Source organism: Amblyraja radiata, chromosome 8, assembly GCF_010909765.2.
Source record: "Amblyraja radiata isolate CabotCenter1 chromosome 8, sAmbRad1.1.pri, whole genome shotgun sequence".
NCBI lineage: Eukaryota > Metazoa > Chordata > Chondrichthyes > Rajiformes > Rajidae > Amblyraja > Amblyraja radiata.
The window spans coordinates 12,166,997-12,193,477 of NC_045963.1; the positions used below are offsets into that span (position 1 = coordinate 12,166,997).

Here is a 26,481-nt window from a genome sequence, read left to right on the forward strand (position 1 = left end):
ATCTCTATAGTGTCCGCTTCTTCCCTCTTGATCCTGCTTTTCTGCTTTGCTACCACCCTCCAATTCCAAAGGCAGCTGACTATATTCAACAGTGCAACCTGAAACTGTGCAATGCCAGCAAAACTTTGTTTTCAAAAGGCAAAATTAATTTTGACAGGCAGAATGCAAATGCACGATAGTTCAAAGTAACAGCCTAGCAGGTAGCTGAAAATATTAATTGAACCCTATAAAAGAGTGCAAAAGCATTATTCCACCATAAAAGTGGCACAGGTTACTGGGTGAGTTCATTATGAGGCAGCTCATAAGGGTCCTCCAACAAGCAAAGGACCTTAATTTGTCTATATTAGCCAATGATTGCACAATTTTGGCTTGTGGCCTGAATGGTAACGGAGCAACCCAAACAAATATGAGAAGGGCATTGTGCAAACATGCAAAGAAAAACATTTCTTCACAATATTCAACACCTAGGACTTAATTTGGTGCCTAAGTTTCTAGGCCAATGTGCCTTTGGAAGCTGAAATGACGTGGAAAACATCCGGAATTCAAAAAGTAAGTAAACCCCAGAAACAGTTCTGTTTGATCATCCACAACTGAAGTACGTGTATTTTTTTCCATTTGAAACAGATATCGATGAATGTGCATTAGGAAACCATAACTGTGGTCCTGAACTAATCTGTATAAACACAAGAGGCTCATACAGCTGCCGATGCAGGCAGGGTTATCACAAACGTGGAGAACAATGTTTGGGTACGTACATTAAAATTACTTAGAAATGAATGTTGTCTTTGCTCTGTGTTGTTAAATCCTGAAATAAAGTTTCTAGGGATAATATTTCTGACATATGGAGAATCATCAGCAACCATTGGAAAGGTGTGTCAGTTCATGTTTAAATCAAGAAACTGTAGACCTCAAAAGTTTAATAGAAACTTTTTTTTTTTAATATAAAGGTTTTTAAAAAATTCATTAAAACATAATAATACATTGTAATACTTGTGTATACTTTACCTGCTTAAAAACATATATCACATATATTAAGAACTAACGTGGTATAACGTTAGTACCTCCACCAATGTAAAGCACTTTGGTCAACGAGAGTTGTTTTTTAAATGTGCTATAGAAATAATAGTGACGACTTGATCAATGGCAACAGAAATGCAAATCTCATCTACTGGGGAGACCAGATCTGCATATATTGCATATAGCGGACAGACCTCGGCTCACATGGCCTCCCCAGCCTCTGGCAGTGCCAGCTGCCCATGCAGTCCGGTTGATGCATCTGTTGTTGTGGCTCACGTTGTAGTCCCTGGGGACAGCGCTTTCTTCAGGTTGCTGCCACCGACAGGACACGCTCAGTTACCGTGGGGCTCCCTCCCCTAACACCAGCTGCTGCTTCTTTCTGTTGGCTGTTGCTTTGTCTGCTGCCCTCTTCACTGCCACCTCCTCCTCCTCCTCCTGTCGTTTTGTCTGTTATACCGTTGCTTCCACCTCCTTCTCCCCAGAAGTTGCCGACATCTTCAAAGGTGGAGTATCTCAGCGACTCTGAGTGAGAAGGCGGGGGAGATTACAGTGAAGGAGGGGGATGTGACAGTGAAGGGGGGGGGGGGGGGGGGGGGGGGGGGGGAGAAGAGGCACAAGGTGTACCAGCAAGCCTTTCTTCACCGACTGCCTATACCATCCGTTTGACTCGACTGTTATTGTGGCTCACGTTGTGGCCCCTGACAGGACATGCTCGGTCACGGTGGGTCTCCCTCCCCTCTCACCAGCTGCCGCTTCTTCCTGTCTGCCATCGCTTTGTCTGCTCTGCTCCACTGCTGTCTTCTCCTCCTTCTCGCGTCACTTTGTCCACAGCAGCAGCTGGTGAGAGGGAGAGGGAGCCCCACTGTGACCGAGCACATCCTATCAGTGGCTTGAAGAAAGTGCTGCCGGCCAGGGGCAACAACATTTGCCACAACCACAAACGTGTCAACCAGACTGTGCAGCAGCTGAAGAAAGGCTCGCTGGTGCAGACCAGCAGCATCAGCGCCTAGATTTAAGGTGAAACAACACAAAGTGCTGAAATAACTCAGAAGACTGAATCAGTCTGAAGAAGGGTCCCAACCCGAAACATCACCTGTCCATGTTTGCCAGAGTTGCTGCCTGACCGGCTGAGTTATTCCAACACTTTGCGTGTTCTTTTGTTATGAATCTGCCGTTCTGATTATAATGATAATCCCTTGCGTGTTACCGGTTATAGCGGAAATCAGCAATAACGGACACCGCTCCCCTGTATTTACTGTACTTTCATTCCTCTATTATATAGAAAGTGGCAGTCACCAAGATTAATATACAATATCAATGAACATGAATTTATCATTTAATACTGATAGAATCACTGATTTCTACACACTATTTATTGCCCTTTAAATTGTTTCCAAGCTAGTTGTATTTATTATTACATCATCTGGACAATCTGCCTCAGTGGAAATGAACACCATTCTACTCGTTGGCTCAAATCAAAAGAATTGCATTCTACATATTCCATATTTCAGGTAAAAAAACAAATGTTGCCAGTAAAACATAGTAAAGCTATAAAAGCAAAGTGCAATTTCCATCCAGGAACACAGACTTCCAAGTACTAAATCATCCCTTTCTTTGAACTACGTTGAATTCATAGAATAGTAGTTGGCAATGAGTGATCATAAAGTTCAGTTCTGGTTATGTGTAAAAAAACACCAGAGTAGGAGCATTTTATAAAAATAACTAAGACCTTGGTGCAGTGAGGCTTTGAAATATGATCTCATGACTATATTCCGTTAGCTGTTGCTCAAGTTGGCTGCAATATTATGAAACTGGGAGGGGACAGGGGCTACAAGGGAAGTTTTACAAGGGGTTTTCCTTGGCTATTGCCAAATTTAACAGTGGGATTTTTTTGAAATCTGTTTCCCAGCCACTGTCTACCTGATGGAGAGATTGGCTGAATGTCAGGCATTAGCAATGGACAAGGAGGAGGAGAAAACAAGGGAGAAAGAGACGGAAATCAAGTGATTCAAGTGGGGGTGCTTAGGGCAGATCAGGATAAAGAAAATATTGAAGAGTGGCAATAGATGTTGGGAGAGGAGGAAGCATCGATGAAATGTCTGGGAGAGATCAGAGCACAGGGAAGGCATGTGGGAGTAGATAGCGGACTGTAGAAGATATTGGAAAGGGTGGAGGTTCTGATCACTGGAGATGTGTTCTCAGTTGGATAGAGCATTATAATGTAATTCCTCCTGGCCCATAGCAGTGTTAGAAAAGCAGCTCCAACTAAAGGCCTGAACTGCTTCCCAACGATTCCAAAAACATTGGGGAGGGTGGTTGGAAGGAGATGAAACCCAAAACAGCTTTAGGACCTGGCCAACTACTCCTCCATAATTCCTTCCTGCAACTGCCACAAATCTCCAAGCCCATACTGCCAGGAGTCTCTCTGTCACTGCCACCAACATCACTTCCAAAGTTCGTTTCGCAACTTGAGCCTCAGGCGCCACTAAAGATTGTTGCTGTCGGCCATGATGAAATGGCTCTTGCCACTCTAGCATGCCTTAACAAGACTAAATTAATGCCCAGGCCTATGAGCTCTTGACTGCTCTGGATTATATGCCTCTTATCTTACACTACTATTTTTAAAAATGTGTTAACATTTGGAATATTAACGTTTGTTTATTGCCTTTCAATAAATGCGCTTGTGAAGGTAGTGGGAAGTCGTCAATTTTATTGTCTCATGCACAAGTACTGTGATGTACAGGCACAATTAAAAATTCACCTCCATGAACCAATTTGTTCCTGCTAATGAAGCAATTCCCATAAAATGATGGGTAGGTTCCATTCCAAAGGAAATACAATTTTTATTTTGTGCGGACGGACTGTGATTTTGAGGGATGCGGATGGTGAACCAAGCTGCCCTTGTCCTTTTTTCAATGATGGAAGTCAGGTTCTGTTAGGAACATCCAGGTGAGTAAACATAGTAGCATTTTGTACATGGTACTCAGTGCCACCATAATGTACCAGTCATAGAGGGAGTGACATTTAGGGTAATGGATTAAGCACCAAGGTTCAACCAGCTAACAAAGCGAGCCATTCTGTTGCATTAAATCATACTATATAAGATAACATGCATTGCAACAACAAAAGCAGGACACCAGCCTTTTCTCAGGCAAGTTAAGTCTGGGCAATATTGTTGACCTTGCACATCCAGAGAATAGATATTTTAAAATTAAATGATGAATGTTGACATAAAATCTCAATATCACTTGAGGAAATGAGTTCAACCTAGAGCCCTGGTCACATTGTAACCATAGTATCAAATTAGCCATGGCATGGCTCCTGTCGGCTGACTAACCAAGTATTCTAACCCGACTACAGCTGTATTCGTTAAGCACTACTATGGTCTGAGATGAAATAGGAAATAACAAAGTCAAAATTGTTACTAGTGTACAGTAGATTAGCAGGCAACTTACAAAAAAAGACCGAATGAACCAAAGTGTTACCAATAAAATATGACATGAAACAGAATAAAACAACCTTGCTGTGATAAGATTACATCATTGGGCCATGGCCCTTGGCACTAATCATTTTAAGTGTCTGGCAATGATTTTCTTAAACTTGAGTAGTTGGGTAATTTATTTTTCAATGATTATGCAGACATTGATGAATGTAACGTAGCCACCTACTGCCATCATGGATGTGTCAACACACCTGGTTCTTATTACTGTCAGTGCAACGCTGGTTTTCAGTTGGCAAGCAACAATCGCACATGCAGAGGTAAGCATCTGCTGTTACTCATCACGTAGATACCTTCCATTAAAGCTTCAATTCACCACCGCCAATAATTTCAGAACAACAAAACTTTTCCTTATCAGGTGTCCAAAGAGTATACAAAAATAAACCTTAATTATAAAGGTATAAAGAATATTTAATTTTAATTCTCCAAAGGTTACTCCAACATTTCAGCCCTATTAAAGTACAAACCTTGCTGTACCTTTTTGATACAGGACCAACATGGAGTTAGTTTAAGCCTCATCCTTTTAAGTCGAATTCAACAACTCATGTGGTTGGGAATCTTTTGCTCTCTATCGTGACATCATTAAACCTGGCAGTTGCTGCACAACTCCTTGTGTCATTCTCTATGAGACTTGTTTTCAGCTGCTATTTTATAGTGTGAGCAATACCCTAATGCAAAAGTTTCCTACTCACGCCTGCCAAGCTGGCATTAAGCCACTGTTCATAGTAATTCTTGGTGTTCCAATAATTCCACAAAAAATCCTCTTGCAGCCTTGTAAAATAACCTGCATTTTATGATATAATAAACATTGTAATAAAGAACCTTTTAGTTACTGTATCTCCCCTGATGGTTTAGTGAGTAAACACACATCTGCTATGACACTGAACCATAACATTTGGTGTGTACTGCAGTTAATCCTTGTTACAGTATGTGGCAATATGATGCTTTTAGTTTATGTCAGTACCTCTGGATTACGGTGGAATTAACTTGACTGACTCCAATGCACTCGAGCAAGTACCATCTGAAAACCGGTCATGGTTTATCAGTGTTACTCACAAGGTGAAATAGCCTACCAGGAATCAATAGCCCAGAATTTCACTTGAGTTATTTCTGAGTAGTTATCATTACCTTCATTGGAAGTGTGACAGAAACTCCTTACATACCCATTAACATGTTTTTTGTTAAAATTTCTGCAAACTTATGATGATGTACAGATAACAGTCCAAGTAAGTACTTGACCATTGTCCAGAATCATAAGAAAGGCTTGTCATATGGAGAAGTATCATAGAGCTTCTGACACTCATGAAACTGTACTTGACCAAAGAATAGTTGGGAGACCAGATTAAAACATAGGTAACAAAAGTAATTATTTACCTGTTCAAGCGAGATCCTGTCCGTCTCGACAGTTTGGCAATTCTGTTTGTAAACAAAATGTTGTACTCAATTACTGACAGTTGTCAGTCATTATTACCATTATTAATGCAATAGGTGCATTAGTTAGAGACCTATAAAAAAACCTTTGTAAACTGTAAATCTACTATGACCAAGAATTAAATATGGCTCAACATTTTGCACAGAACAATGTAGGATTTGAAGATTGGTACAATGCCTTTTGAACTGGGTAAGATTAATCAGAACATCCCCTTCTGAACTTATGCTGTTACAATTACTTTGTTTGGCATATCTAGCCTTAAGCAGTTCTTATAAAGAAAACAATTCCAGTGATCTAATGATAATCTGAAGAATAATCAAAGCATTTTTTTTCAAACAGAGGGTGGTTAAAATTTGGAAAGCACTGTCTATACATGTACTCTCACAATTAAGAAATATCTAGGTGAAGTGCCAAGGCATAGACGGCTATGGTCCAGTGCTGGGAAATGGGATTAGTATAGATAGTTACTTGAAGCTGTCTTGGACACACAATGAGCCCAAGGACCTGATTGTGTTCAGTATGATTCTATGTCCCTAATTCCATAAAATGATTGCAACTTTAGATCTAAGAACTTCTCTGGAAGTATCTGACCCTAACAAACATTCCTACCAATTGAGAGGGGTACATGACTCTATGCCAGGCTGTGTTCCTATGTCAGTTCTTGATGTGAGAGTGCATCCTTGTTGTTTTCATGTACCTCCTGAACATTTGGCAGTATTCACTGTCAGTCTTTATGTATTGATAACTTTGCTGAGTGGATTATATCATGTTCTCCATAATCATAATGACACATTATACTTGGATGAAATGGTAGGATCTGCAGATAAGGTTTTTGAAATGGCTGCCTTGGAAAAATGGCATTGAAACATTTCACTGAAAACTTCCTTGTGTTTGCTAAAATTGTGTACATTTTCAGCATTCTGTTCCTTTTTGTTGTAAGATTATTTTGCTTAGATCTTGGTTGATGATTGAAAATTTTCTTTCCTTTGAGATATTAATGAGTGTGAGACAGGTTCACCATGTGATCATCAGTGCTTCAATATTTTGGGTACGTTCATCTGCCAGTGTGACCAAGGATATGAACTAAATCCAGACAAAGTCACATGCAGAGGTAATGCTCATTTTAAATTTGTGAAGCTATTAATATGTAATAATCTTTATTTTTACTATGTCGTTCAAACATAAAAATAATAAGATTTTCATCCTAGCTCATGCATTTATTACGTATAAAGCCAGTAGAACAAGTTGTTGTTTATATTGGTATTCTTCACGTTTAGATTGGTATTCTTCAACAATAAACTGCAGATGCTGGTTTACAAAAATAGACACAAAGTGTTGGAGTAACTCAGCATTTCAAACAGCATCTCTGGAGAACATGGATAGGTGACTTTTCAGGTTGGGACCCTTCTTTAGTGGTGTGATGAAGAAAGCTCGAACAGATGAGGGGTAGGACAAAGGTGAAGGGGGGTTTTGCTAGACAGATGGTTGGACAACGGCCACAGATGAAACGACACAAAGTGCACGATAAGATGTACAAAATCAGAAATAGATCGGGTAAATGCACAGCCTCACTTGCCCAGAGAAGGGGAATCGAGTACCAGAGAACTTTTTCACACAGTGTGGTGGGCATATGGAACAAGCTGCCAGAGGAGGTAGTAGAGGCTGGGACTATCCCATCATTTAAGATAGTTAGACAGGTACGTGAATAGGATAGGTTTGGAGGGATATGGACCAAACGCTGGCAAGTGGGACTAGTGTAGCTGGGACATTGTTGGCCGATGTGGGCAAGTTGGGTCGAAGGGCCTGTTTCCACATTGTATCATTCTATGACTATATATGGATAGAAGGAGTGTGAATTGTGATGCCAGATGAAGGAATATGGGTGGAAGGGGAGGGGAAATGTGCACATCCAGGTGGAGCACATGGAAGAGAGGAGGGGTAATGGGGGAGAGGATGTGAGGGGGGGGGGGGGGGGGGGTTGGTAGGTTTCCTGTTCATGCAACATCCTGTCAATGTCTACATATTGGAAATTTTCCATTTGTAAACAAACTTTGGGAACTCAATTACTGAATGTTGTTCATCTGTATTAATGCAGTAGGTACATTAGTTATTAGTGCAGAAACAAGGAACTGCAGATGCTGGTTGATACACAAAAGGACACACAGTAACTCAGCAGAATAGGCAGCATCTCTGGAGACCATGGATAGGTGACATTTCAGGTCGAGACCTCTCTACCCTTTAGTTAGATACCTAGAAAGAAACTTACTTATACTATAAATCTACTATTACCAAGAATCAAAAATGACTCGACATTTCAGACAAAACATAATAAGATTTGAAGATTGTTACTATGATTTTTGAACTACAGTAGGTAAGATTAATCAGACCGCTTCCTCCCCCGCCCTTGTCAACCCTTTCCATTTCCTGTGCCCACCTGGACTTGCACCCATTTCTCCCCTCTCCCTCTCCTTCCACCTATATTCCTTCTTCTTACCTCACAATTCACATCTCTTCTATCTTATCTCACACCATCGGGTGGCGCCAGCAATAGCTGCCTCGCCAACAGTCTGTCCCTTCCTTCTTTGTGTTTTAATAGTATGTGTTAAATGAATGGTTTTAGTGTTCTTTAGGTTGTTTTATGTGGGGGGCATGGGGAGGGGGGGTAGGTTGGGGGAAACCTTTTCTAATCTCTTACCTCGACGGAGATGCGATTTTCTTCCATATCGTACCTTCGTCCGTACTGCAGCCTAACATTGAGAAGTTGGGGGCCTTTGCTGGAGACCGACTTGTGAGAGGTCCACCGCGGGGAGCCTAAGGGACTTTAACATCCGGAGCCCGCGATCCCTTTGCCAGGGATCGACCTCGGAGCTCCAGCCGTGGGTGCTTGCGGACTTAACATCACAGAGCTCGCGGTCTCTGGTCAGAGACCGACCGGGAACTCCAGGCCGCAGGAGCTTCGACTGCCCCGGCACGGGAGCTTCAATCGCCCCGACGCGGGAGTTTCGACCACCGGCTGCAGGGGCTTCGATCGCTGCAACGGATGGTTCGACTGCCCCGACTGCGGAAGATTAAAGAGGAAGAAATTGGACTTTTTTGCCTTCCAACATAGTGGGGAATGTGGGGAATTCGCCGGGGCGGATGTTTATGTTAACTTTTATGTAGTTGTATGTCTTGTTGCTTTTTTTTCGTATGGCTGTATGGTAATTTGCATATCACTGCACATATCACCTTTGAAACCTTTTGTCTTTTCATCTCTGGTCTTTGAAAATCATCTATCAACTGCCCGCCCCTTGCCTGTATCCATCTATCTCTGAAGAAGGGTCTCGCCCCGAAACGTCGCCAATTCCTTCTCTCCATAGATGCTGCCTCACCCACTGAGTTTCTTCAGCATTTTTTGTCTACCTTCCATATATCTCTCGCCAGGTTTTATCCTGACCCTCCTCTCTCCTCCTCTCTGCCAGCTCTCTCCTCTCCCCTCCCCTCCCCCCCCCCCCCCCCCCCCCCACCCCCAACCACAATCATCTGAAGAAGGGACCCAACCCAAAAAGTTACCTATTCATGTTCTCCAGAGATGCCGCGTGATCTGCTGAGCATTCTGTGTCCTTTTTTTGGTATTCTTCATGCTCTGCTCAATACTTTGGTTCTCTGGAAATAAAAAGAAATTGACAAAATTAAAGATCCAATTACAACCTGACTAATCTAATATTTATTTTCACACATTATTCAATACCGCTCGGAAAAGCTAATCAACGAACGTCCAAAAAATGTTGTAATATAATTTTGTATCCAGACTTAAATTTCAATGATATGGGGAAGAAATAATGTTAGAAATATCAGGCCACTTAGATTAATGCCAATGAAGGATTTAATCAAAATCTTAATCAGACTTTGTGTTTCAGATACTAATTGATCTCCTGAGTATTTTGAATATAGTCCTTTTCGGTTCTCATTTTAAAATCTAGCTTTTATTTCATACTACTTTGTGTTTATTTTCTGTGGTTAATGTTTTAGTTATTTCTCCAATTGATCATTCTAGTTATTACTTTGCAGTTTATAAGAGGGATAGGATGTATCATCAATATATAAATGTTCTCTTTGTTCTGCCTAAATTACAATTTTGTAAGATTCAAACTAACTTTGAAATGTTACCCAAGAACATTAGTTTTACAAAGAAAGACCAGAAAAACAGCTTGAGGGAGAATTCTGTTAACTTTCAATGAAAAATGTAAATAAAAAGGGGAAAACAACAGAAAGAATTTAAGGTAGACAGAATTTGTTCCATACTGGAACTAAAACCATCTGATGCCATTGAGTTAGTGATGAGAGAAAATCCCTGAAAGGCACTGGCCTCAAAACATTCTCACTTACAGAGCTGGCGGATGGCCTTAGCAAAATACATCAAGGTCTAACCTTTCATGCTTTTGGCTCAGGTTAACTAAGCCTGTTCTACATCCATGATCTTGACACAGGCACTTTCCATTCTATAACATTTATAAATGTTGGCCACCAATGTAAAAATGATTTCCATGACCTTGTTCTGTAAACATATTGAAATAGTAGCTATTGGTAGCATTCACCAGAAATCAATCCCTTTGGATTTATTCGTTTATTATTTGTTGATATCCATTCCTAGAGATTACATTTTGTGTATGTTTGCACGAACTGTTATTAAAAATGACAAGATGTCAATTATAGGAATGGAGTGTTTTTTTATTTTGTCATTGTCACTTTATTGAGCAAAACCAAATGAAGTGAGGTTGGATACAATGCTGATGTAGTACTCTGAACATTACCTTTACAATTTCAGTGTTAATTATACCACTTATCATTCTTATAAAACAGCAAAATGTATAGCAGAGGAACAGGTCCTGCTGCCCACAATGTCAATGCCAAATGTAAAACCAAGATCAACTAACCTCACCTGTTTACAATGATCTACACTGCATATCCATATGCCAATCTCAAAGCCTCTTTAATGCCACCATCGTATCTGCCTACATCACCAACCCTGGCAGCGTGTATGAGGCATCCAACAACCTCTATGTAAAAAAACATGCCCCACACATCTCCTTTAAACTTTGCTCCACTCACTTTAAAGATATGCTCCCCAGTCTTTGCCATTTCCACCCTGGGATAAAGATTCTGATCATCTACCCTATCAAAGCCTCTCATAATGTTGTATACTGCCATCAGGACTCCCTCATCCTCTTGTATTCAAAACAAAACAATCCAAGTTTGTCCAGCCACTCCTTGTAATTAATAACCTCTAATCCAGGCAGTATTCTGGTGAACCTCTTCTGCATCTTCGTCGTTCCTACAATGAGGTGACCAGAACTGTACGCAATGCTCAAATTCTCGTTCTTGTGTGAATTGTTTTCATAATCGCATAAATAACTGCAATATTAACAGCAAAATACTGCAAGTCTATGCTGCAAGCGCCACTTGAAAACTTTTTTATTAGAACATTGTATAATTAATGTATATTCTCCTGAACTGCAGATGTTGATGAGTGTGCCTTTTCAAGCTACATGTGTCAGTACCAATGTGTAAATGAACCAGGACAATTCTCCTGTATCTGTCCAGAGGGATATAAGCTTCTGGGTACCAGAATGTGCCAAGGTAGGTCATTTCAAACAATATTTATTTTTTCATATAGTTAGAATATGATTGTAACTTTGATGCTGAAAATGTGAAATTATTCTTGTGTCATCCTGGCTCGATACTACGTAATATCTCAAAGTACCAGTAGTCTGCGATGGAACAATTCTGGAGAATAAGAAAAAAATCACAATTATCACAACAGTTAACATTTCTGACCATCTCTAATGCCTAATAAAACAACTGCTAACCATTATAAAAGCCACAGGCATACACGTAAAGCCCCTAATAATACTTAGTTTGATTTTATGTTGTATGTTGTCATTTGTTTCTCTTTTTTAAACAAAGCCACTTTAAAGAACCAATATAATAAGCAAATTACATAGAATTTACAGCAGTGATGCAGCCCATTTATCTCAGTTGGTTCGTAATATGTTCCATATGAACCTCCTCCCATCTGACCTTACCCCACCCTATCACTATATCCTGATACTTTTTATAATCTTGTTCATATGTTTATCTCGTTCGTCTTCAAATATTATTTGCTTGAATAACTATGGTTACTAAATAGCTACCACATGCCTTATAGTGGCAAGTCCGATCCTAACTATTCTTGGACAAAGTGGGTTCTCCTGAATTCTCTACAGAATTTACTAATGACTATCATTCAGGAACTGATATATTACCTCCTGCAGTTGTGATATTGCTTTTCATGCTTCTCAATGTGTATATCTCATATTCATTCATCAGCTGTTAGAATTGAAAGTAATACAGGTGCACAACCTTTTATCCGAAGATCCAAATAACGAAAACCTCCGGATAGCGGACATTTTTTCGGTCCTTGAAGAAAGGTCCTTGAAAACGTTCACCGAGGACGGCCCGCAGAGGTGACAGCGGAACCTCCGGTCGGTCCTCGAAGAAAGGGGAACTAAATCCCCATTCATAAAAGAGAAGGTGAGGGTATATTGCGCGGGAGGGTTAATAATTGACAATATGCTGCTGCCTGCCCGCTGAGTTAAAAAGTTCCCACGGTAGACTCACGATACACAGTGTATTGTGAGTCTTGCGTGGGAACGTTTTAACTCAGCGGGCAGGCAGCAGCAGATTTTCGCTCCCTTCAGTTTCACCCCACCTACACCCCTCTGCTTCCCGGCCATGTGTGTGACCCCTTCCCTCCCCTCTCCAGCTCCCCGCTCATTGCGCGGGGGCTTTGCACTGTCTTCACGTCGGCGATACCAGCAGGTCAGTGCCAGTCACCGGAGACGTCAGGACCAACGGGACACCGACCCCCAGGCCCACTGCAAGCACGGAGATCCCAGAGACCCACAGCCAGCAGCAGCGCAGCCCAGCCCAGCCCCGCTCCAACTCCAGAGGAAAACTGCAAACTGGCCGGAGACGTCAGGACCACCAGAAGCCGTTCCCCGAGCTGCGCCCCCTCATCGGGACACCGACCCCCAGGCCCACTGCAAGCACGGAGATCCCAGAGACCCACAGCCAACAGCAGCCCAGCCCAGCCCCGCTCCAACTACAGAGGAACCTGGGTTGCGGATGACGGGGCGCAGCTCGGGGCGTCGTAGGGGCCCATCGGGGAGCGGGTTCCTGTTGGTCCTGACGTCTCCGGCCACCTGCCATCCTCCGGGAACTGTACCGCCCTTGCAGGAGAGTGGGGTTGTTTGCAGTTGCAGAGGGAAGGGGCAAGGGCGGTACAGTTCCCAGTCTCAGCTCCAGTCTAGGGGGGTGGCCGGAGACGTCAGGACCAACGGGACACCGACCCCCAGGCCCACTGCAAGCACGGAGATCCCAGAGACCCACAGCCAGCAGCAACTCCAGCCCAGCCCCGCTCCAACTCCAGAGGAACACGTAGGGGCAGAAGCTGATGGTGTGCAAGGTACGTCTTGTTCTTGGGGTGGCGGATGAGGGGGCGCAGCTCGGGCTGTGGGCAAACTGCCACTTGTCGCCGTAGCGGTCCATCGGGGAGCAGATTCCTCTGGAGTTGGAGGGGGAGGGGGGTATTGTGCTGTTTGATCGCCCCCTGCTATCCCAGGGACAGGGAGACACAGCGGCTTTTTAGACTGGTGGGCAATCACTTCCAAAGTTCTGCCCACACAGTCAGTACACCTCTCCTACACTGCATTTCATACAAACATTTATTCTGCAAAACTACATTGAAGGCTCAAACTCGCGACCGAGTAACTGCCAGGATCGAGGCGCAAACTCGCGACCTAGCTCGGGGATTCAAGAATCCCCGAGCTAGGCCGCCTAAGGGCATGTAGCCCCACTAGGGTGACATGAGTGCGAGAGGTGATTCAATGCTGCGGGCACATTTACAAATTCAGGAATTCATTCAACACACTGCATTTCATACAGACATTTATTCTGCAAGAAAAAACGACATTGAAGACTCAAACTCGCGACCGAGTAACTGCCAGGATCAAGGCGCAAACTCGCGACCTTGCGGATATGAGCCGAGCACTCTACCACTGAGCCAGCCATTAAAATCTACGCTAAAAAAATTCCATTCCGAAGGCTGACAATTTCTGAATTACGAAAAGTGTCTGGTCCCAAGGCTTTCGGATAAAAGGTTGTGCACCTGTATACCTAAAAAAAATTAATATAGTAATTTGCCAGAAATCTACAAATTGTGCAGGTTGGTGGAATGCTCCATTATTTATAATTGTTCATGCATGTTTAATGTAATTTTTGCCCCTCAAAGATGCTCAAAGCTGGTAGCAGCATGTCAAAATCACTTGGCCATCTACAATTTTGGAGACATTTTGACCATGTTTATCTATTTATTCAATGGAATGTATGTGTTAGGAGAACAAAAGGAAGGAATAAGGTGAGGATGAATTAGAATGGGTTAATTCAATGTCAAATCAGATACATAAAGGGAAATAAAACAAGGGATAAAGAGATTAGATTAAAAGAGAAACAAAGATAAGTGCATGTAAGAAAGAAATCTCAAAAGTTTAAAATTTGTAACAGCATTTGTGGAGAATTGAAAATACTTACAATTCCATTTTTGGCAGTTTAGTTATGGTAAGCATATAACTCGAGACACTAGAACATTTACTTTTACTGTACTTGGATTATCAGTTAATATCATCAACTGGAAATATTAATCTTGTTTCTCTCGCTACAAGTGTTATGTGACCTACTGAATATTGTCAAGATCTTCAGTTTTTATTTTAGGTTAATGGACACAGGCACAAGGGGCTTTAGTTTAATGTTTGACCAAAAAGTCAACATCTCCAATGACATTATTACTGGTGACGCAACCACCGGCAATATCCAGCCATTGAGCACAAGCCAAGTATTAGGCAATGACTGATGCAATTCTTGACACCCCAAAGCCCCTCTGCCATTTGTAAAGCACAAGTAAGCAGCATGATGAAATACTCTCCACTTGTCCATATGAGTGCAGCTCCAATGACTCTCAAGAAGTGCAACACCATCCAGGGAAAAGCAATCCACTTAACTGGTACCCCAATCAGAATATTTCCCTACCCTAATAGGGAAATATTAATTCTCTCCATACCATAGCTATAGAATATACCTTCTACAATATGCACTGCAGTTATTTGCCCAGTTTACACTGATAGCATTTCACAAACACCACAGATTGCAGGTTCTCTTCCAAGACCTTGAAATATATCGCCTTTCTTTTATTGCCACTGCACTCCCAAAAGCAACGTGGAAATATATTTACTGGAAGTACTGCAGCAGTTTAAGAAGGCAGTTTTTAACACCTTTCTGTGGAAAATTAAGGGTGAACATTAAATGTCACTCTTGCCAAAGAAGCCCAGGTACTGAAAAAATAATGTACAGTGTAGATTAGTTTATGCATGACAACCGATCATAATAGGTTAGCATCACTAACCCCACCTTACTGTATCATTTATATTAACACCCACTTCCTACACTGCTCAGTTCTGGAAGCAGTCAGGATGCTCTGACAACTAACGAGCTACTGTACTGCTATAGTTTGCATAATGATTAAAGATGATCTTGAATTATATATATTGTGTGAATCTCTTGTTTACATACAGCATCAGTTCTTTCCATCCAATGGTTTCAGTTTAAATTAAGTGTTCAAGGTTCAATCTACTGACTCAAAGGCAATACCACTGAGCAATCCTGCCACCAATAGGAAATTAGTTATGTCTGCTCACAACATAAAGCAAAAAAATATATATTTGAATTTTCAATCCTCCTGACATTTTCAAGTGTCTCAGACAAATGAGCTCTTTCCAGTAGGTTTGCAGATGAGTGGACAAAAATGTATATTCTTTGAACTTTGTTGTATTAAAATAGAATGTGCATTTATGTTCTAACTTTTCAATTTGTAAAGAATCATGTAGGAGAGAGTGATTTTATTTTATGTTCACGTGAAGATTATTGGGTCAGATCAGTGAGGTTGAAATGATACGATCTTCGAAGCTAGTCGGTTATTTGAAGGTGAATAACATTAAGATAGTGGTGGTAAAGGTGGACTGTTACAGAATGGATCAATATTTCAAAAGCAGTAACATTTATACAATTTGCATGTTAATGTAAAAAGTTGCATTCCAATGGTTTGTAACATAAATCCTGTAAGACAACATCATTGTGCTTTTCTCCTCTGTCTTCCTGGCATCTTCCATCACAAGTGGGACTAAACATCACAACGGACTGATATATTCCTCTGGCTCCAAGCTAGCCAACATTGATGTACCTCCATCCCCAGGTCAGCCGACGAACCCTGGTCCTCACCACAAATTCTGCCATCTCCCTCTCCATTCTGCTGTGATTGTGTCCAGCAGACTTTTCTAACTATTGGCTAACTAGCCTCTCAATTTGGTTAGCTGCCAGGCAGAAACAATAAAATAATAAACTATGACGCAGATTTAAAAATCATCTACACCTCAACTCTCTGTGTTGCAAGACAAAGTGGACACAGTGAAAGCCACAAAGACGTAATGTGCAATATTAGTAAAGTACCAGAGTTGGGAGTTGGTTGAGTTGGGAGTTTGTATCAATGTAAATCTCCAATTATGGACCAAAGCACTTAAGGATTATGGCACATACCTTGAGGATGTCAACATTACTCAAACCTGGTGCTGATATCAAATTGGTGGTTTTATTGTTCAATAGAATTACAATGCTTTGCTGCCTCTGCAGTAATTAGAAGTGGCCCAGGGGCCCAGCACAACAATTACAGCTTTGTCAGGACATTGCAATTCAAGACTAATCATACTTTTCCACTTTGTATATTGGATGTTCCTTTTTTATTTCTTTGCAACAGATATAAATGAATGTGAACCTGGAAATGTTTGTGAAGAACAAGAAAAGTGCTGGAACTATAATGGCGGGTCCAGATGTTATCCTCAAAATCCATGCTTTGAGCCTTATACTCTGATGGCTGAAAAGTAAGTATATAAAAACTTTTCAACTGCGTAAAAAATAATTTCAAATGGCTTTGTTCATCTCTTACATTGTACAGGGAGGTGGGAAGATGCATCTTAAAAGTAATGTACTGCAGATGCTGGAAATCTGAAATAAAGTCAAAGCTGCCGGGAATGGGCAGTAGATCATGCAACAATTGTAGACAAACTGAGTTTTAGGTCATTGACTATTTGTTACTGAAAAAAGAAAAGTAAATCTAAATTGCTGAACAAATATGTTTACCTTAGAACTTAGAACAGCATTTGAAAATGTCAGCAACTGTAAACTAATTTATGAAAGGCTATAAATGACAATTGTTCATAATTTCTCCTTTGAAACGTATTCTCCAGTCACCAATCCCTGCACTAACGTAGAGACTACTTTTCAACAAGTGCTCGGTGTCCCTAACTGCAAATGGCCTCTTAGAATAAAATCATAAAATTCAGCCCATTATGTTCTTGCCATACAATCCATCCTGTATGTTAATGCTGATACATTTTAAAGTTTAGGGAATGTACACCATAGAACCTTTAAACATTCATCTAATAAACAAGAACAAACATTTTGATTAATAAATGTTCACAAAGGATCCAGCCAAATCAATTGCCCCTTCCAACCTAGTTCATGGAAATACATTATTACCTCATGCAGTAACTCAACATTTAACACAATACATCCTCCCCAAAGCATTTCACGTTACTTATTGCTTCTCTTGAAACAATTGGTGTTGTTTTTTATGATTACATTATAGCGAGCCACGCTTTGTGAATCAAAGTGATCTTTACCAAGGTAATACAGAGAACAGCACACACGCGACTGGGGAGGGTTTTCCCAGGGCTCTCTATATATATACCATGGCACACCCCTAACCCACGTGATGACTCCTTCCCACCAACCAGTCACGTGGCCCTGCCAGCCCAAGTGTCGAGGGTTCGCTCAGTAAGTGGCCTTACCACTAGGTGGCGCCACAACATTTCAAATTAACATAATTCTATCCCATGCGGTCACACTGCCTCCCACCCCCACTACTACAAGCACGCTCTCCCCTGCTTGCTTCAGTGTTGACGGCATCTTTCTCCCAATCCCACATGGAAAGAATGAGACTCCTCCCAAGCCTATTCCACCTTTCCTATCTTCCTGCCTCCACAAATGTATCATTGCAAGCTTCCCTTCCTTTTTCTTGACATTGCCATAATTTACTTTACATTTTACTCTTCATTCTTCTGCCTTTTTTTGTGCCACCCATTGCCCCTTCTGCAAATCTATTTTGCCCTGGCTTCAATATCACTCATTTCACCTTCCTCTTTACTATTTATTGCCCTTCTATATTTTCATTTTCCTTATTCTACTGCTATCTGTAATTGACCAAAATTGCACTGCAATCAATTAATAGGACATCAATTGCTTCACATTTCAGGTAGAAATTCCTTTTCTCACAAGATGTGACATGTTTTTAATTAGAAGTAGAAAAAAACATCCATGGGAGAAAACTTTGGTCTGGTCCATTATTAATAAGAGAACAGAAACATAGAAACATAGAAGCATAGAAACAGAAAGGGCAGGGCCCAGATTCATGCTAAATTTGTGAGCAAGTTCCACCTATGCATAATAAAAATAGAAGATGTGGGAAACACTGAGCAGGTCAGGCAGCCTCTGTGGAAAAGAACAGATTTTGACCAATCCTGTTTTTCTCTCCAGATGCTGCCTGACCTGCTGTGTGTTTCCAGCATTGTTCCAGCATCTGCAATTCCCTTTATTTTTTACCTGTGTAGAGTTTAGTTTAGTTTAGACATACAGCATGGAAACAGGGCCTTAGGCTCACCAAATCCACATCAATCACCTGTACACTATTTCTATGTTATCCCACTTTCTTATCCTACATACACTAGGGAATATTTACAGAAGCCAATTAACATACAAACTTGCACGTCTTTGGAAAGTGGGAGGAAACCAGAGTACCCGGAGAAAACCCATGCGGTCACAGGGAGAATGTACAATCTCCATAAAGACTGCACCCATCGTCAAGATAGAACCTGGTCTCTGGTGCTGTGAGGCTGACACTGTGCCATTTATTGATACACATCTGCATATCCCAGAGATATTGACAGACTTCCTGACATTTAAAAAAAAGGCCCACCTCAAGTTCAGATCTTTGCATTCATTTACAAAAAAATTCAGGATCAAATAAGGATTAAATAGTAACAATGTTCTTGCATTATAGCAAGAACATTGTGAGATATACTTAGACGTTCTGTGTTTAATAATGTCACTCCCCTTGTTTCCCTTACAGTCGGTGTGTTTGTCTAGCAACTAATGCAGCCTGCCGTGACCAGGCTTATTCCTATGTGTACAAATACATGAATATTCGATCTGATAGATCTGTTCCCTCCGATATCTTCCAAATTCAAGCAACAAGTATCTACCCCAATACTTTCAACACCTTCCAAATCAGCTCTGGGAATGAAGGAGAGTTCTACTTGAGGGTGAGTAATAAATGTTTATGTTGGTTGAATAAAAAAGATGTTCCTCAAAAATCTGCATAATAACCACAACGCTCCCTGTGGGAATCAGTGTAATTAGCATCTTTTTTTTTTATTTAACTGAGAGCCAGTCCTAAAATTTGATTATAATTGGAATTCATTCATCAGCAGGAGTGTTTTTTTCTAGTACCCAGCTGAAAGGGGCCAGAAAATAATGCGTACTCATAGAATAGGAGTGGGTGTTAGGGTGGGTGTTAGGTCTCCTTAAAATAATTATTTATTGCCCCCACAGCCTCTCTTGGGAAAAGATTTTAATTTTACTAAAGATTCTACCACCTTTCTTGAGAAGTTCCAATCTTGTTGGAAGCTACCAATTATTGATTTGATGAGAAGTTTCCAGCCCTATAGACTCTCTCTTTCCCGCTTGGCTTCTGTAAATATTCCCTAGTGTATGTAGGATAAGAAAGTGGGATAACATAGAAATAGTGTACAGGTGATATTGATCCATTCTGTCACAAGCACAACACCTGAGGGACATGCTGGCCGGCGGAGGCATCTTTAAATCACGATTGTGCCACTTTTTTGCAATTGACCCAGAATGTGCCTTTGAAATGTGCAAATTACAACATTCATTTAAATATAAGCATAGCCTTTAGCCTTAGGTGCAGCAACACGGAACTGAGGCAGATGCAAATGGAGATTGAACAGGCTGACTGTGACATAGCTCACTGACAGGTGGGCATGTCATTCAAACAGCAATAAGTCTCTCTGGAATCATGTGTTACTTCAATTCTGCTGACTGATATCTACTTACTTCTCTTTATGGCACACATGCCCCCATATTACAGGCAGGAATGTATTTGAACATTATAAAGGTTTTGCCAGGTTACATGAAAGATTCTTTCTTTGCTCTCCCCACTATCCTTCCATTATGTGAAGGGGAAATGGAAGAAACATCTGGCACTCTTCAGAGGTGCAGCAAGAGTAGAAATCAACAGACACATATTGCCCTTCTAGCTTTCCATTACTAGGACACCTAACTCATGCGCAGGGTAGAAAATGAAAAGTCTCATATTTCATATTTTGAAATTTACTGCATTGTTTATTATTTAATAATTTTGTGCTCCCACAGCAAACAAGTAACGTAAGTGCAATGCTCGTATTAGTGAAGCCGTTAACAGGGCCAAAGGAGTACATTGTAGATCTGGAGATGCAAACAGTCAACAGTATAATGAACTACCGAACTGTGTCGGTGCTGCAGTTGACAATAGTCGTGGGGCCTCATCCATTCTAATTTTGCAGCAGTGATTAAATACAGCCAAAGGAAAACATTTCTTACCACAGCATTTAACATTCTGGTCTGATTATGTAAGTTGCTTTATCATTCAATTTAACCTTCACTTTTGTATTTCTATGTTTTTATTTGTACAAAGTGCCTTCAATAATGACCGTACTAAAGTAAATATACGTTAGAAATTAATATTTAAAGCTGCATAAAGCTCTATAATGTTTGCTATTCAGCCCAAAATTAAGTACTTAATATCATGATGTACAAAGTTGTTTCTTATCAAATAAAATGTACTTCCTATATTAAATGTTGCCTTTGAAATATTTTTATAACTGCACAAAGTAATCCCAATAAAAATCAATATCAAACTCTTCTGTTTTCACAAAGCAATTTCATAGGAAGTATAAATGTTGTTGTAAAATGACTACTTGCACTGACTTTCACTCCTGCCTGAATGTCGTGAATTTCAAGTGAAGTTTCAAGTATTTCTTTGTCAAGATATAATTTTCTTAGCAAAAATGGTGGTATTATGGTGCATCCTCCACAACTATATTTTCTAACACTTACAGACATTCTAAATATTTGGTAATTGACCTTGAAATACTACAAAATGCACACCTCTTCCTGCACACGGTCCAGCTCTCTCTATACTCAACATATCCACATGCCTGTCGAAAAGCTTAAATGGCATGATCATATCTGCTTCCACCCCACAGCTGGCTAGGCGTTCCTGGCACCCACCACTCGATCAACATTTATGTCCAAGACATTTAAATATATCATAAACAACTGAAGAGGTTCTAGCAATAATCCCTGCGGAACACCATGGGTCACAGACCTCCAGTCAGAATATCACCCTTCCACTACTACCCTCTGTCTTCTAAGTTCAAGAGAAAACAATCCAAGTTTGTCCAACCTCGCGCTGTAGTTTATTCCTTCTAATCCAGGCAGCATTCTGGTAAACTGCTTCTGCACCCTCTCCATACCCACCGCATCCTTCCTGTAATGAGGTGACAAGAACTGTACACGATAATGCAAATGCAGCCTAACCAATGTCCAATATCGCTGCAACATGACTTCCCGACTGTTATACTTAATGCCTGATGAAGGCAAGCGTACCATTACACCTTCTTTAATTGTGTTTCCACTTTCAAGGAGCTATAGACCTGGACCCTGAGATCCTTCTGTACAAATGCTGTTAAGGGACTTGCCTTTATTTTATACTTTCTCCTTGCTTTTGGCCTCCAAAAGTTCAGCACCTCATACTTGTTCAGATGAAACAGCATCTTCCATTTCTACATCCACTTTTGTAGGTGATCTATATCTTGTTATATACTTTGTCAGCCTTCCTCACTGTGACGGCATTAATGTTGGTGTTGTCAGCAAACATACTAACCAACTTATCTACATTTACATCCAATGTGTTTGTATATATCACAGACAACTGGGGCCCCAGCACAGATCCTTGAGGAACTCCACTGGTCACAGGCCTCCAGCTACAATAACACTCTTCCACTACAATCCTCTGTCTTCCATGAGTAAGTCAGTTCTGAATCCCAACATCCAAGTCACAGTGGATTCCATGCATCTTAATCCTATGGATTAGCCTACCATGAGGGACTTCATCAAATGACTGGTCTTACTTCGACCATTGATATCTGTGCAGTTTCCTGTTCACTGTTGTATTCTTTACACGAGTCTATACCTGGGGAGGTTTCACCTTATAAAACATCTTTGACAAATATTTCTGATTAGCCTTATCTTCTCTCTTACGGTTTTCCAAATCCTATTGCGATAGATTTTTGCATGCTCTCTGAAATGAGGAAGCATGGTACTTAGTTATACCATAACTATTATGTTGAAACAGAGAAAAAATAAAACTGTTTAATCACTCAGCAATTATCTAAACTGTGAATTTAACCAAGGTAACGTGCCCACTGCCCAGTCAACCTTGATAGACACAAAATGCTGGAGTAACTCAGCGGGACAGGCAGCATCTCTGGATAGAAGGAATGGGTGTCGTTTCGGGTCGAAACCATTCTTCAGACTGAAGGGCCTGTCCCACGAGCATGCAACCTGCATGCGGCAAGCGTGACCTAAAGGGCCTGTCCCACGAGTATGCGACTGCATGCGGCAAGCGCGACCAAACCAGAAGCGGGTGCCGCGCGGAGGTCGAGTGAGTGACATGAAGTTCGAGCGAAGTCCGCGGGAAGTTCGCGCATGACGTACGGCGTCGAGGCGGTGCGTACGGTCGAGGTGGCTGCGGGCCGGCAGGCCGTTGCCGCGCGGAATTTTTGAACAGTTTTTTGGAGCCCCGCGCTATGTCGGGACCAGCTCCACACAACTCCATACGGCTCCGGCAATCGAAGTGGGACCGGCCCCGCGAGCCATACGGCTCAAGCGACCACGTTAGGTTGCGCTTGCCGCATGGAGTCGCATGCTCGTGGGACAGGCCCTTTAGGTCGCGCTTGCCGCATGGAGTCACATGCTCGTGGGACAGGCCCTTTAGAGTCAGGAGAGAGAAATTGTTAGCTAGAGGAAAGTGACAATAAAAAGATAAAATTTAATCGGGAAGACAGTCAGATTGGTCGGAGAACAAGGATGGGGGGGGGGGGGTGGAGGGAGAGGGAAAGCAAGGGTTACTTGAAGAGAGAAATCAACATTCATACCGCTGGGTTGTAAGCTGCCCAATTAAAATATGAGGTGCTGTTCCTCCAATTTGCATTGGGCCTCACTCTGACAGTGAAGGAGGCCCAGTTCAGAAAGGTCAGTCGTGGGAATAGGAGGGGGTTCCTACACAATCGTACAAAGTCCTCCTAACATATGTCTGGGGAACAGTGTCCAAATTAGACTGTTCAGCCTGATATAGTTGTATTAACAAATCATATCTCTCATTCCAGGCGCAGACTATCCTCTAAGTTACCACTGAGGTCTATCTTAAATCACTCTCCTCTCACCTCAGGCCTATGCCCTTTAGGTTTAGAATCAACCACCCTGGGAAAAACACTGTGAGCATTGACTTTATTTGTGCCCTTCATGATCTTGTGCGCCTCAGTATGATCACCACCCAGCCTCCTACAATTCAAAGAAGCACTGCTACACACCAGCCTATCCAACCTCTATCTAGCCTTGGCATCCAATTATATTATCCTCACCATGTAACCCATTATCAACATCCTGAATCACCTTTGAACTTAAAACCCACCAGATCAGCCATCAAAATAGCTTGGCTACAAGAGCAGGTAAGACATTGGGTGCCTTGCAGTGACTGACACTGCTGCCTGTCAGGTGTGAATGTCTGGATGCGCACAACTCTTTAAGCATCATCTTGGATAAGGCATCAACTTGATTGGAACCCCATCCATGGCCTTAAGCATTCATTCTCTCCACCCCTGGTGCACAGAAACCATCATCTCCAAAATGCATTGCAATTAACCATTTAGGCAACGTTTTGGCTTCTCCCTGACGTAAACTCCACTTGCAAAACGGTTCCCTTCCAAGTTGTACACAAGCCTGAGTTGAACCTATCAGCGGTTCTTCATTATTGCCTCAATTAAATCCTGGTACTTCAGCACAACAGATCTGGTGAGAGAATTCTGACAAAATCTGGTAAAAGAATCAATGACAAAAGTACTAAAATGTATCTGACAGTCAGGCAGCTAAGGTTAGGTAAGTTACCCAAGTCTAGATATCTGTCACTGTTACTATTTGGTCTGCCTGTTATATAGCACATCTTCGAGACATAGAGTCATGCAGCATGGAAACAGGCCCTTCGGCCCAACTTGCCCACAACGACCAAATACACTGATCCCACTTGTTCCCCACTTGGGGAGGGAGGGGGGAGAACAAAGGACAATTGGGACCCAGCATTGGGAAACCGCTGTGGGTGGGGGGGGGGGAGGGTGGAGAACTAAAGAGGATCCGCCATACTTTGTAACTTTGTCTGCGCTGTCAGTGGTTGCTATTTGTATACATTGGGTATGCATGCAAGGAATTTCACTGCCTTGTCACATGTGACAATAAAGTATTCCATAAAGTATTCCATTCCATATCTCTCCAGACCTATCCTATCCGTGTACCTGTTCAAATGTCTTTGAAATATTATGATAGTATCTGCCTCAACGACCACCTTCGGCAGCTCATTCCATACACATATCACCCTTTGTGTAAAAAGTTACCCCGCAAGTTCCTACTAAATCTTTCCCCCTCACCTTAAACCTATGTCCTCTGGTTCTCGATTCCCCTACTCTGGACAAAAGACTGTGCATTTACCCAATCTATTCCTCTCATGATCATGTACCCCTTATCCTCCTGCGCTCCAAGGAATAAAGTCCTAGCCTGCTTAACCTCTCCCTACAGCTTAGGCCCTAGAGACCTGGCAACATCCATGTCAATTTTCTCAGCACCCTTTCCAGCTTGGCAACATTTTTTCCTGTAACATGGTGACCAAAACTGAACACAATACTCTAAATGTGGCCTCACCAATTTCTGAGATAACTGTAACATGATAACTCCCAACTTCTATACTCAATACTCTGGCTGATGAAGGCCAATGTGTCGAAAGCCTTCTTGACCACCCTGTTTATCTAATGTTGCCGCTTTCACTGAACTGTGAACATGATAACTCCCAACTTCTATACTCAATACTCTGGCTGATGAAGGCCAATGTGTCGAAAGCCTTCTTGACCACCCTGTTTATCTAATGTTGCCGCTTTCACTGAACTGTGTACCTATACTCCTAGATACCTCGGCTCCACAACATTCCCCAGAGCCCTGCCATTCATTGTGTAGGTCCTGCCCTGGTTAGACCACAAAATGCAACGCCTCGCACTTCTCTGTATTAAATTCCATCAATCATTCCTCAACCCACCTGCCCAACCGATCAAGATCCTGCGCCAATTGTTGCCATCCATCCACTATCTACAATACCACCCACTTTAGTCCTTTCTGCAAACTTGCTAATCATGCCTTGATGACCTCTGAGATTCTCATTATCTTTCTCTCTCTCTCCCTCATTCTCTTTCTCTCCTCTCTCTCTTTCTACTTCTCTCTCTTTCTCACCGGAAAGGTGAATTGTCTTTACTCAAACTTATCCATATTTCACAGAAATTTGGAAACGTACTGTACAGTATATCACAAAGGGGCCTGAGTAACATAGATTTTGCAACAAAATATTTCTGCTGCACATGTGTCTCCTCTTTCTCTTTTATCTGTAACTCGATCAGCTTATATTTCTATTTCAATCTTCTGCAATAATTTATTTAGCTTTTATTCTTAAAGAGTAAACTTTAACACGTGTAGGGCATAATTCCCAGTTGTTAATTTTCTGGTAGGTTTCACATCATTCTATATTTAATATGTAGTTCATTGTTTTAAGTAGCAAATAACCGAAATAAAGACATTGTGCAAACATTGTATGTTGATTGCAGTGTTCAAAGTTTTACCACATGTTAATATTCACTTCTGAAGGAATAATATCCATCAGTTGAGTTATGCAGACTGCCTTAAAATTCATCAATGAGAACTATTTATCATAATTATCATATCAAAAGGATTTGAGTATAGGAGCAGGGAGGTTCTACTGCAGTTGTACAGGGTCATGGTGAGACCACACCTGGAGTATTGCGTACAGTTTTGGTCTCCTAATCTGAGGAAAGACATTCTTGCCATAGAGGGAGTACAGAGAAGGTTCACCAGACTGATTCCTGGGATGTCAGGACTTTCATATGAAGAAAGACTGGAT

At 41.6% G+C, this 26,481-nt stretch overlaps 1 protein-coding gene across 2 annotated transcripts in view; it reads left to right on the forward strand.

The window, feature by feature from the left end:
• Nucleotides 1-21,045, forward strand: part of efemp1 (EGF containing fibulin extracellular matrix protein 1) — a 77,214-nt gene extending 56,169 nt beyond the window's left edge. The window contains exons 5-11 of one of the 2 annotated variants that reach the window (XM_033025174.1): nucleotides 625-747; nucleotides 4,657-4,776; nucleotides 6,940-7,059; nucleotides 11,448-11,567; nucleotides 16,831-16,954; nucleotides 19,261-19,453; nucleotides 20,583-21,045. In XM_033025174.1, the coding sequence (XP_032881065.1) occupies nucleotides 625-747; nucleotides 4,657-4,776; nucleotides 6,940-7,059; nucleotides 11,448-11,567; nucleotides 16,831-16,954; nucleotides 19,261-19,453; nucleotides 20,583-20,744 (962 nt within the window). In that variant the 3' untranslated portion in view covers nucleotides 20,745-21,045. The remainder of the gene's footprint in view (nucleotides 1-624; nucleotides 748-4,656; nucleotides 4,777-6,939; nucleotides 7,060-11,447; nucleotides 11,568-16,830; nucleotides 16,955-19,260; nucleotides 19,454-20,582) is intronic. The other variant, XM_033025175.1, reaches the window with a different exon arrangement.
• Nucleotides 21,046-26,481: the final 5,436 nt, after the last annotated feature.